Genomic DNA, 13,511 nt, shown 5'->3' on the forward strand with positions numbered 1-13,511 from the left:
CTAATTTTTTTTTTTAAATTTTTAAAATTTTTAAATTTTTTTTTAAATTTTTTAATATTTTTAGTTTTTTGAAATTTTTGAAATTTTTAAAATTTAAAAATTTAAAATTTTAATATTTTATAAATATTTAAATAAATTTAGTTTTAAATTAATTTTTTATTAAATTTTTGGCCACATGGCATTAAAACGACGCCGTTTCGCACAACTTCGCCGGAAAATTGACACGTCAGCATTTTGGCCGGATTTTGGCCGGATTGACACTCAAGTGATCCATTTTACTCCGATTTTGACACTTAAGTGTACCTTTCGTAAGTTATGGCACTTAAGTGTCCCTTTCAAAGTTAAGGCACTTGAAGTGTTCTTTTGCCATTGATTTATCATTATGCTTTTAATGATCTCCAGAAGAGATTTTCTGCAAATTCTTGACTGCTACTTGCGTGGTCATCACGAAGGAGATGAAGTCAGTGATGGAATACACTGCAAATGAGGGCAAGGACGAGGAAGCCTCCTAGAAGTTTAGATGGGCCACGATACATTGGAATTATGGCTCCGTTGTAGACTCAGAGTCAAGAGATGAACGACTGTGATCAAACCATGAATTCCACAAAGCCATCTTGCTTGGTGGGGCTAAAAAATCTTGCTACATTATTTATTCAAGCCGCCCGGTCCTTTAACTTTTGGACTTTGCCTATGATCTATTGCTCATCATTGCCACCTTCATAGTGTGATTGCATTGCGATTTTGCACTGTCCGAGAGGGATGATGAAAAAGAAGAGCATCAAGAGAAAGTGGGCAGCGATAGCAATGGTGACATATCTGCTCTTCATGGTGGATCTATTGCCTTCACTAACAAGTGCCTCTTTTCTTCCTGCTCAACATGTTCTTGATGCCCTTGGTAATACGTATCACCATTCTTCTTCTTCTTCTTATGGCGAGAAAGTTCGCCTTAATAGATAATGAGTGTATGATTCTTTCTCTTGCTTGATAGACTCACTCTAGGTTTTCTCTAAATTGTGTAATGAAGGCGGAAGCAAAGAAGGCAAGACGGGATCCCCAAGAAAAGCATTAGGTGGTGGATTCAAACTTAAGGGGGCAATTGGTCTTGATTCCTACGTTGATTTTGGGAAGAAGAAGAACAGGAAAGCAGTGGAGTCACGGAGCTTGAGGGAGAGTCCTATCGTGTCTCTGCCCTCGCCGCAAGCCGATGTTCCCCGACACCACCCTTCTCCACGCCTCATCTAACAACTTAGACATCCGTATTGACTATGTAATTTTCCGGTCTCGCCCATGAAATCTCAAAGCCAAGTCATTATCAATGCTTGTTGATCCGTTTGAGGTATATTGTGTTCCCCCACTTCAAGCTGAATTCTTTTCCGTCCTTGGATACATCTTAGTTGTAAATATAGGGACATTAGAAATGCCAAATTTTTTGTGCAACACTTACTTTAATATCAAAAGTTTAGTGCCACCATTGTAAAAAAAATGATCACTTAAATGTCAACTTCGATTGTAGATACCGGAAATCTAACAAGGCAATTTTTTAACATTATTTTCAATTGACTTGGCTTGCTTGAAATTTTACATGGTGAAATTTAGTGAAAAAAAAAAACCCTAAAATGACGTGGTTATCATGAAAAGCCCCATATTTAAGAAAACCGTGGACAGATTGGCTCAATTTTGCTCTCTTCTTTAAACCCTAATCATACCAATGATTTTGGGCCAAAATTAAGAGCTAAATCTTGTAATGGAGAGCAGAATCAGCACAAGCGGCTCAAGTTTGTGCCAACAAAGCGGATGAAAATGAGCCGACTAAATGAAAATGGGCTGCTTAGAAAGTTTAGCTGCCGCAGATAGAGGTCAGGATGTAAAAATGGAGGAGATGAACTTGAATGATGGAGAGAATCTGGATATAGTTGCTGACCATCAACAGAAAAGGAGAACCGAGAATCCAGGATTGGAAGATGAAGGTGAAGGAGCCCAGATCCTGAAGATGGTTCGATGGTGAAGAAGAAAAGGAAGATGAGTTCAGGAAATGGAAAGGAATTCTCTTAAAAAAGATGTCTGCTCCCTCCAAGGCTAAATGAAGAACCAGCATAAAGAAGACGTAAATCCAGATCCTTCATAAGTTGATATGAACATAACTTTTTTATTTTTTATTACCAGAAGTTCCTCTTTTTGGGTACCATATATGAACATCACTTGAAGTTCAGAGGCCATTCATCTCCAAGAGAACGAATTAGATTAGCGACTTCCCACTTTCATAATATAATCCTCATTTCATTAGAACTAATTTAATAGTACAATGGATTTATCTGAATCTAAGGCAAACCAATGAAATTATAGAAGAATATGATATCATATTACGGAGAGACGACATCACTTTTTTATTTTATTTATAAAAATGGGAAATAACCTAATGTTTGGATTCACTAGGTTCTTTATACATAATGGCATCTTTTTATACTTATAATAAAGTGAAATTAAGATATATTTTGGGGCTAAAGTACAGCGTAAGTGCCAAAACTTGACATAAGCGAACACTTAAATGCCAAAACTTGCAAAAGTTGCACTTAAGGGCCATTTTTTGGAAAACTGAGACATTTAAGTGCCAAATCCAATGAAGGTGGCCCGAAATCCGATATGTCATTTTTTTCAATAATATAACTGGTCCACATGGCATGTTGGAAAGCTGACTCAATAACAGAGATGCAAAACGGCATTGTTTTGCCCCAAAATTTGAATTTTAATGTTGACATTGCAGCTTCTCCTTATCTAATAACTTAGACATCCATATTGACCGTATCATTTTCTTTCTTTGCCCATGAAATATGTGTGCCAGGTCATTCTCAATGCTTGTTGATCTCTCTTAGGTGTATTATATTCCATTGTTTCTAAAAGTAAAAGGCCGGCCTTGAGAAGCCGATGACCAGTTGGCCCATAATAGATGCATAATAGTTGGGCCTATAGGTCAATCTTACTCTAAATGATATTGATCTAAGGACTTTGTGAGAGAGCCATTTTTTTTTTTTCAATTACTTAAGTGGCACTTTGGTGAGAAAATCTATCACTTCAATTGGCGATTTTCATGGTGGTAAAATCTGAAGTGATAATATTTAAATATAAATCACCCGACGTGACTTGCCATCAAATTGAACTCAGCAAAATTATTCCTACACATATTTTCCCCATTGGGGTAAAATTGATGCCGTAGCATCTAACTTAGCTCCATCAACGAACTCGACACTATCAATGGCGATCCAAGTCAAGAAAGAATTTGGGCACACTGTGATTCCATGGATTCATAAATGAGATTATCAATGGAGAAAACTATCGATCATAAAAATGATTATGGAGTTGTTGAATCATCATATTATATGCCGGATTCAAGGCCGAACAATAACCTATCAATGGGAGGCTATTTTGGGTAATTTCCAGGGATGTTCAATGAGCTTTCAAGATGGCTATCTTCTAGTCAAGGTGGGAGCACGAATTTTGGAAGATAGAAGAATCAATAGTGCAAGTTTCCATATCAATTATTGCATTCCTAAGTTCCTAGGCGTCTTTAATGCTATGTAAGTTTCCAGAGTTAAAGTTGTAAGTCCCTAGGCTCTTTATTTTGCTTTCTAGTTCCCAAGTTCTTTAATGTTTCAGTAGTTCCCTAGATATCTTCTCTCTTATACTTAGAGGAAGACCTCTCCATTGTATAGGAGACTAGATTGATGAACGAAAATATTTGAGATTTTGTCTGTATGAGTGAATATCTTCGGAGAGTGGATATCTCCTATTTCAGTATCTTTATCCTTAAAGAATGGATTACTCTTTAGTGGCGAGCCAAGAAGTATTTTATCCTTGACTGATGGATTTCTTTTAGGCCCTAGTGGTGAGCTTCTCCATCTCGAAGTCCTTTATCCTTGGTAGGTGGTTCGTCTTTTAAACTTTGGTGGTGAGCTTCATCAATCTTTATTCTAATCCTAGGTTAGTGGCGTGTCCTTTATACCTTGGCGGCGATTGTTTTCTATCCATGCTTTTGCATTTCACCATTCGATATCCATCCCCAAATACACACCATCCCATATATTTAACTACAAAAATCCCTACATCCCAAAATCACTCGCCCATGCACGCATCAAGTTGGTATTAAAGCTTAAGGTTGAATTCGTTTTGAGTGATTTCTTTTTGTTAATCAATTCATATTCAACATGAATGATCCAGTTCCAAGAGGTCTAACTTTGAAGCAAGCACACAATGAAAGGAGAGATCGTGCAACACATAATCTCCATCAACAAATGGAATGAGTCCTCAATCTTCTAGAGGATCTGATGACACAAGGACAACTAGCAAGGTAACTAGCAAGGTGTCCTAATTATTGACATCGACATGACGACTTGGATTCTTGTCAAAGTTCTAATGGTGGTTTTGATTCTACTGGAGGTAACTCTAGTGATTCTGATTATCGAATTGAGAGAAGAAGAGGGAGGCATAAGGAGACTAAATGTGATATCAAAGTGGAGGTGCCTTAATTTTGAAGGAAGCCTCGATCTTGACAACTTTGTTGATTGGTTGCACACAATTGAATGTGTGTTTGAATTCTAGTCCTACTCGACGAGAAGAGATGCAAGGTTGTTGTCCTTAAATTGACAAAATATGTCTCTCTTTGGCGGGAGAATCTAAAGCATCAATAAGTCAGAGAAGAAAAAGGCCAGATCAAGTCTTGGGAAAAACTCAAGAAGTTAATGAAGAAGATGTTCTTGCCCAACAACCACAAGCAAGACTTGTTCCTAAAGCTTAATTTCCTAAGACAACAAGGGATGAGTATTGAAGAATACGTCAGGGAATTTAAACAACTCAAGGTAAGGTGCAAAGTTCAAGAAGTTCCGGAGCAAACCATCGCTTGTTTCCTTGGTGATATGAATTGGGAAATTATTGATTTTGGTTGAACTTCAACCTTATTGGTCCTTTGAAGACGTATGTAAGTTGGCAATAAAGGTGGAAAAGCAATTGAAGAACGGCAAGAGGTTTTCTTATAGAACCTCAATAAAGGGGATATCCTACTTTAAGGGTGCCTCTTCTAGCAAGGCCGAGAGTGTGTTGACCAAAAAGACAAAGGCAATGATAAGTTTGCTGAGCCTTCTAAAGAAGTTCAAAAGACACCTGACGCAAGGAAATGCTTTAAGTGCCATGGTATGGGCATTAGTAAACTAATTGTCCTACTCAAAGAGTTATGACTCTTCAAAAAATCAAGGAGATCAATTTGGCACTTCAAGAGGCTGAGAACAATCTGAACCAAAATGGTTCTGAATTTGAAAAAGAAGAGGAGATTATGGAGAAAGCTTATGATGGCGAGTTATTGATTATTTGAAGAACATTACATGATGAAGTTTCTCTTGATAAGAATGAGCAAAGGGAGAACACCTTTCACACCCGTTGCACTATTAATAGGAGATATGTTCGGTAATCATTGATGGCGGGAGTTGCACCAACGTCGCATCGACAACCTTGGTCGATAAATTGAAGTTTCTAACAACTAAACATCCTCAATTGTACAAGCTCCAATGGCTCAGTTAAGAAAATGATCTCAAGGTAACCAAAAGAGCTCTCATATCATTTTCTATTCGAAAGAATTATCGATATCAAGTTCTGTGTGATGTAATTCCCATGGACACATGCCACTTGTTATTGGGAAGACCTTGGCAATATGATAGAAATGCTACGCATGATGGACGTAAGAACACATACTCATTTAAGAAGGAACAAAAGTGCACTATCCTTGTGCCATTGATTCCTTCCATGATATGTAATAATCAACCTAAGGAGGGAAATACAAGTAAAGAAAATCTGGTCTTGAGTGAAACATGGGTTGAGAGAGCCATTAGCAAACAAAATAATGTGTTTGCTTTGCTTATGGTAGAGAAAAAGAGTGAGATAGAGCGACCCATGCACCCAAAAATGCATTCCTTGTTAAAAGAATTTGCAGAAGTGTTCCTAGAGGAGTTGCCACCTAGATCACCCCCAATAAGAGGTATTGAGCATCACATCGATTTACTACCTAGTGCTCCTCTACCAAACAAACCAGCTTATTGATGCAATCCGGAAGAAATATAGGAGTTGCAATGACAAGTCGATAGACTTATCGATGAAGGGTATGTTCAAGAAAGCATGAGCCCATGTTCCGTTCTAGCCCTACTCGTGCCTAAGCAAGATGATTCATTCTATATGTGTGTTGATAGCTGAGCTACCAACAACATCACCAGTAAGTATAGGTATCCTATACCTAGACTTGATGATATGTTTGATGAATTATATGATTCTATGATGTTCTCAAAAATAGATTTGCGAAGTGACTATGACCAAGTCAGAATGCGAGAATGAGATGAATGGAAGACGGCTTTCAAAACTAGAGAAAGCCTCTATGAATGGCTGGTTAGGTGGTCGGTTCAAACTCAAGGGGGCAATTGATCTTGATTCCTCCATTGATTTTGGGCAGAAGAAGAAGAAGAGGAGGAAAGCAGTGGAGTCGCGGAGCTTGAGGCAGAGTCCCATCGTGTCTACACACTCCCTGCATCCCGATATGCATGTCTTTTTTTTTTTTTTTTTGGGGGGGGCAATGACCAAATAGCACGACTTATATTGATTGGCTATATAGGTTGATCTTACCTTGAATAGTATTGATGTGAGATTTTGTGAGAGTGGCACTCGCTTAGCACCTGATTTTTTCTTTTCTTGATTACTCGAGTGCCATTTTGATAAATAAAAAACCCGATCACTTCAATCGGCAATTTGTGGGACAGATCCGGCATGACAATATTTAATGTAAACCACTCAATGTGCCTCACCGCCAAAGCAAAGTCAGCAAAATTGCATCTAAATGACGTCGTCTATCACAATGTTTGCCCCAAATTAACAAATTGGAGCAAAATTGCTTATGTCTTCAAAACAAAACCCCAACCCCAATTCCGCAAATTGGGGCAAAATTACTTTTTGAAATTTGCAACGGACAGTAAGATAAGATGACACAGAGTGAGCGAGAGATAAAGTTTTCACAATAAGGCAATTATTCTGAGGTTTCCCTCACAAAGTTTGCACAGTAAAGCAAACGAACTTCCTCTCACGCATGCTCGATTCTAATGCCAATGGAAAGCTGTCTGTTTTTCGTTGTTTCTTTCTTCCCTTTCGTTGGCCATCAACTCATGTATCATCTCATGAAGGTATTTGTTAGCAAATCCTGTTTTGGTTGACTATCAGAATCCGAGGTCTCTATGTCGGTGCTGGAAGTTGCTTTTGGTAAAGGCACATCAGATGGGTGGAGCAGTGGTAGATCTGAAGTCCTTAGATCCAGAGACCCCAGAACCTTCTGTTGAGGGATCGAATGTGTAGAGGATCTGTAGCCCTCTACCCCCTTTTGTAGATCTTGTATATATCGGTTAATATTGTATATGACTTAGTTTGATTTGTATATAAGTGTGTTGTGGTTTTCGAAAATTTGTGGCCCTGCTGTTGTCTAGGGATTAATTATTCGCTTCCGCATGCGCATTAAAATGAATGAGTCGGCGATGCGTCCAGACATCGCCAATTAATTGACCATTCATTTTAACGAGGCATCTAGACATGCGCATTAAAATGAATGAGTGCGTGCCCATCTCTCGATGTCTGGACGCGCTTGGAGGATCGGGACGTGACAATAAAGCTCGCCTATCAGTTGAAATATTTATATTCATTTCATACATATCATTCGCATTTAGAACTGTCAAGTCTAACGTTATAAACACTCTCAACCCATTCTACAAGCCATCCACTCAACTAGCGTCTTCATCACGGGGAGATAAATTCAATGTTGGAAGGCAGAAAATCAGAGCCATTGACTGGGATCACACCATAAATTCCACAAAGCCATTTTTTCTTAGCGAGACTGAAGAATCTCGCTACATTATTTATTCAAGTTGTCCTTTTACCTTCGAACTTTGCCTATGATCCATTGCTCATCATTGACGCTCTCGTAGTGTGATTGCATTGAGATTTCGCATTGTCCGAGAGTGATGATGACGAAGAAGAGCATTGAGAGAAAGTGGGTGGTCATTGCAGTGGCAGCATATTTGCTCATCACGCTGGATTTATTGCCTTCGCAAACGAATGCCTCATTGCTTGCTACTCAGCATGTTCCCGATGCCCTTGGTAAGACATATCATCATCATCATCGTTCTTCTTCTTTCCTTATGGCAAGAAAGTTCACCTTCAGTAAATAATAAACATAGGAATCGTTCTCCAGTTGGAATCATCATAGACTCACTCTAAGCCTTCTCTAAATTGTGCAATCAAGGTGGAAGCGAAGAAGACAAGACAAAATCCCCAAGGAAAGCTTTAGGGGGTGAGTTCAAACTCAAGGGGGCAATTGGCCTTGATTCCTACATTGATTTTGGAAAGAAGAAGAGGAGAACAGCAGTGAAGCCGCGGAACCTGAGGGTGACTCCCATTGTGCCTCCACCCTCGCCACGTACGCCCTCGCCCTCACATCAATTTAGGCTCCATCCATGACAATGGGGCCTCCCCTTTTCTAATAACGTAGCCACCCATATCCACCGTATCATTTTCCTTTCTTTGCCCATGAGATGTCTACGCCAGGTCATTTTCAAAGCTTGTTGATCTCTATTAGGTATTTTATGTTCCACTACTTCCAGAAGTAAAAGGCTGGCCTTGCGAAGCGGATGACCAGTTGGCCCGTAATAGATGTATAACAGTTGGACCTATAGGTCAATCTTACTCTAAATGATATCAATCTAAGGAATTTGTGAGAGAGCCATATTTTTTTTTCAATTACTTGAGTGCCACTATTGGAATATAATATGCAGTATCATACGTCAACGCAAAATCACAAGAGAAATAAACGAGAAATAATAAGGACACCGGAAATTTACGTAATTTGATCCAAGATCGGTACCTACATTCACGGAAAGAGCCAGCAGCAAATAATCCACTATAATCGAAGAATCAGAGTTTACAATCGCTCAAACTCTTGAGTGATTTTCACATCTATACTTAATCTCAAATCCAAAGTATTTATAAATAAACAACTCACTTGGACATAAACTCATTGCATAAAATTACCGCGCATTCAAACTTAAAGTAGAACACGTATGCCGAAATGAAGAACTCATATGCTTTTTCTCTCTTCGTGCACGGCTCTCTTCAGCTTGTCCTGTGGCTTTCTACTGCGGCTTGTATGTGCGGCTATCACTTGCAGAAAGAAAAGAAAACCTAGGGGTGTGTGTGCCCAAAGTCAAAAGTTTGACCTTGGGCTCCACTTCTCTTTCCTTCTTTAAAAGAGAGATTCGTACACTACTCGATGCGGAAGAAAACCTTCCTTTTTCTTCATTTTTCTTTTATCTCTCTTAAAATAGATAATAAGATATATAGTGTGTCCCTTTTTTTGTCTTCTAGTGACAAAACTTATCCTCCTTGTTCCATGGCTTATTTTGCACGTCCGAAAGAAAGTCCAATAAAAAAAAGATTTTTTCATCTGATTTGTAATCCGTTTGGAAAAATCTTTACCGATAAAATTCAGTTTAACAAATTGTTATCCAAATTCAAACTTGAGACATTAATTTTCCACATTGGCTCGATATTTGAAGCCGTGCTAATCATCTAACACCCTAATGGGCGCTCACCCTCCACAGATGTCAATAGAGCTCAAGTAGAGTTTGAGTTTCGCCAAAGGAATAGACTTCGTCATCAAGTCTGCTGAGTTATCTACTGTGGTAATCTTTTTGACAATAGCTTTACTCATAACAAGTATGACCATCATTCTTCTTTCTTCTTTTTTAGTCCTTATGGCAAGAAAGTTCGCATTAGTTGATAATTAGCGTCTGATTCTTTCTCCAGCTTGATAGACTCACTCTGGGATTTCTCTAAATTGTGTAATGAAGATGGAAGCGAAGAAGGCAAGACGAGATCCCCCCAAAAAAAAAAAAAACATTAGGTGGTGGGTTCAAACTCAAGGGGGCAATTGATCTTGATTCCTCCGTTAATTTTGGGAAGAAGAAGAACAGGAAAGTAGTGGAGTCGCGGAGATTGAGGCAGAGTCTTGTCGTGTCTCCGCACTCCCCGCATCCTGATATGCGCGTGTCTTGGGGGCCAAATAGCACGACTTACATCAATTGGCCGTAGGTTGATCTTACTCTAAATAGTATTGATGTGAGGATTTTGTGAGAGTGGCGCTCACTTAGCACCTGAACTTTTCTTTTCTTAGTTACTTAAGTACCATTTTGATAAATAAAAAGCCCGATCACTTCAATAAGCAATTTATGAGACAGACTTGGCGTGACAATATTTAATGTAAACCGCTTGACGTGCCTCACTGGCAAAGTAAAGTCAGCAGAATTGCATCTAAATGACATCGTCTACCACAATGTTTGCCCCAAATTAACAAATTGGATTGGGGCAAAATTGCTTGTCTTCAAAACAAAATCCCAACCCCAATTCCTCAAATTGGGGCAAAATTACTTTCCTAATTTTGCAACGGACAGTAAGATAAGATGACACAGAGTGAGCGAGAGATAAAGTTTTCACAATAAGGCAATTATTCTGAGGTTTCCCTCACAAAGTTTGCACAGTAAAGCAAACGAACTTCCTCTCACGCATGCTCGATTCTAATGCCAATGGAAAGCTGTCTGTTTTCGTTGTTTCTTTCTTCCCTTTTGTTGGCCATCAACTCATGTATCATCTCATGAAGGTAATTGTTAGCAAATCCTGTTGAAAAATTGCTTTACTTTGAAAACCTCGCGATTTGCTTTACTGATAAGGATTTGGAATTTCAAGTTGAGAAAGTGTTGAGGTTATCAGAAAATGAGCGAGGATCGCGTTTGTTTGTTGATCCTATAAAAGATGTATAACCTTTACGCCTCTAGGCCAATCTATAGGCTCACCAGAATATCTCCAAAATCAAACATTCATGAGCCCCCAAAAATAAAAATAAAATAAAAATAAAATAAAACATAGAGCCCAATCCACAACATTGTAAAAAAGTAAATAAACTCTTATTGTATGTCGAGTACAAACCTACTAATTTAATAAATGAAAAAGGAAGAATTTGGAATCCCGTTTAATGCAGCAAATTGATCTGGAATATGTGCCATTAGGTTAGCTGTTATCAGTTTTACGCAGCTTGTGCATCAAGTGCGAAGCAAGCTGCTACGAAGTTCAATTATCCATGTCGAGTTACGTCTCAAAAGCTCATCTTTTTCGGTACTATACATTAACATACACTTCAAGTTCAAAGCTCATTCATCTCCAACAGAACTAATTAAATTCACGACTGCCCACTTACATAATTTTATCCTCACTTGGTTAAAGACAACTAATTTAACAATACGATAGCCGGATCTGCACGACTATCATCATCCTTGACACAGTAAGGCCAACCAATGAAATTCTAGAAAATGTAACATCCTTTTATAGGGAGACGAAGCCAAAATTTTTGGAATAGGAAATAGCCAAATGTTTGAATTTACCGCCATATGTCTCTAGAACAAAGGTTGATTTGTCTATACATAATGGTATCTTTTCATACTTCTAACCGAGTGGGAAAATTACTAAAAAAAGTCATAAACCTATTGTAATTGTCTCAGTTCAGTCCTAAACTTATTTTTTTTTTTTTACCAGTTGAGTCCTAAACCTCTTATAATTATTCGACCAGTTCATCCGGCCAAAATTAGTCACCGATGCGACGACCTTTTTTTTAGTAATATATTTGTTTTGAAATTTTTTTTTTCCTTTTTCCTTTTTTTTTTCTTCCCCTTCTCCCTCTTCCTTCTTCCTCCCTCCTCCTTTCTTTGGCTCTAGCAATTGGCCGGGCTAGCCGATCGCCGAACTAAGGCGATCCAACGGGCTTGCCTTGCCAGTGGGCAAGCTCGCGCCTAGCGACAGCGGGGTGAGCCTCCGCCGGATCTAGCAAGGAGGGCCTTGCCGGACGCGACGGTAAGCCCCCCTCGCCAGATCCTGCGGGGCTCGCCCCACCGTCACTAGACGCGAGCTCGCCACCTGTTGGATCGCCTTGCTAGACCCTACGACGGCGAGGCCCCCCTTGCCGGATCTGGAGAGCTAGCCCGGCTGCCTCAGTTCGGCGACCGACCAGCCCTCCCCCCGGGGCGGTTGCCGGAGCCAAAGGAAGAAGGAGGGGGAGGAGAGGAGGAGGAAGGAGGGGGGAGGGAGAAGGAAAAAAAATAAGATAAAAAAATCAATAAAATATTTCAAAAATAAAATATTATTAAAAAAAAAGGTAACGGCGCGGTCGGCTACCACATCAACGCTGGCCAGCTAATTTTAGTCGGATGGACTAATCGAGAATAATTGTAAAATTTTTAGGACTTAATTGGTCAAAAAAATAAGTTGGTACTAAATTGACACAATGAGATGCACGACACATATAAGATACTATTTTGATAATTTTCCCTAACCGAGTAAAATTAAGATACTATTGGGTTTTTGTGAGACTTAACTAAATAACCTAGAACTAGGTCTTTTGTTTGGGTTTCATCTAATAATGGAGTGTGGGGGAACAAGTCAAGCAAAAATGAGATGCATGACACATATAACGCCGAGTAAGATAAAATTTATAACACATGGGTTATGGTGATTCGTCGATTATTCCTTTTTAAAGCTAAAGAAATAGTCCAATTGCTGTTGGTGGGTTAAGCCCAAATCAAACATGATAGGCCCAAATTTGACCACAAATGATTCAGGTTTGCATACAGGGGTCCAGCTTCCATGTTCCATTTACACATTGAAACCTAAGCTCTTTTCCGGTCGGTGGGCGAGTTCTGCTCACCTCAGCCCATTTGGAGCAATATTCCCTAACATAATAATGATATAATCTCCTCTACTAGCGGTGATAGGTTCTAGGAGCGGAATTTGAAACCAACCCTATAAGTCTCGATTATGAAAATTTGGAATCGTGAATTGAAGAGGGTGCTCTTGGAACGGGCACAAAATCAACTCAGTCGGTTTTAGGCACAAAAACTAGGTTTTTTTTTTCCCTCTTTCAAGTTAGAGCTTTTGTAGATTATTATTTATACCTCATGTTAGCCAAATTCTTTTGAGTTAAGTGGTCCTATTGCATATCTTATGTTTGAGGTCATAGGTTCCAAAACTCTAGGTTGCAACTCTCTATAATGAGTGTGAAATTGGTTAGACCTCAAGTAGCAATCCAAATTGACACAACATGTGCATTCATACACACGCTATGGGAAAAGCTCCTTTCTTTATTTTCAAATGGACCAAAGAATATTCAATTCATAATCCATCGGCGGGTGAAGCTTTTCATTACCCCAGTCAACACGGCCACGATGCCAAATCACACGCTCAGTTCAGTCATTCAAAGTTAAGATGATTTTCTACATGCTTATCTTTTTAAAAGGCTATTTAATTGGTTACACATTCTTTTTGCCCGACTTTTCAATGAACCTTATATTTGACGGGACACGTCCCATGCACGCCAAGATATAGGGCACTTGCCTAGTAAA

The 13,511-nt window shown here is 39.1% G+C and overlaps 1 protein-coding gene and 1 long non-coding RNA gene across 2 annotated transcripts; both read left to right on the forward strand.

Annotated features, from left to right (window-relative positions):
- Positions 1 to 707: 707 nt before the first annotated feature.
- On the forward strand, positions 708 to 1,295 carry LOC104417797. Its single transcript, XM_010029013.3, has 2 exons — positions 708 to 895; positions 1,025 to 1,295. The coding sequence occupies exons 1-2, from the start codon at positions 760 to 762 to the stop codon at positions 1,240 to 1,242; spliced, it is 354 nt and encodes a 117-aa protein (XP_010027315.2). The 5' UTR covers positions 708 to 759; the 3' UTR covers positions 1,243 to 1,295.
- Positions 1,296 to 7,972: 6,677 nt separating this feature from the next.
- Positions 7,973 to 8,790, forward strand: LOC120290251. Its single transcript, XR_005548103.1, has 2 exons — positions 7,973 to 8,169; positions 8,315 to 8,790. It is a non-coding gene; the product is annotated as an uncharacterized LOC120290251 (long non-coding RNA).
- Positions 8,791 to 13,511: the final 4,721 nt, after the last annotated feature.

The sequence above is a fragment of the Eucalyptus grandis genome, chromosome 2, assembly GCF_016545825.1.
Source record: "Eucalyptus grandis isolate ANBG69807.140 chromosome 2, ASM1654582v1, whole genome shotgun sequence".
Lineage (NCBI taxonomy): Eukaryota > Viridiplantae > Streptophyta > Magnoliopsida > Myrtales > Myrtaceae > Eucalyptus > Eucalyptus grandis.

Bases quoted from the DNA above. Each gene is read 5' to 3' on its own strand.
- LOC104417797 (XM_010029013.3), top strand. From the start codon at position 760: ATGATGAAAAAGAAGAGCATCAAGAGAAAGTGGGCAGCGATAGCAATG. The intron at 896-1,024 runs GTAATACGTATC...TGTGTAATGAAG, and splicing joins ACATGTTCTTGATGCCCTTG to GCGGAAGCAAAGAAGGCAAG.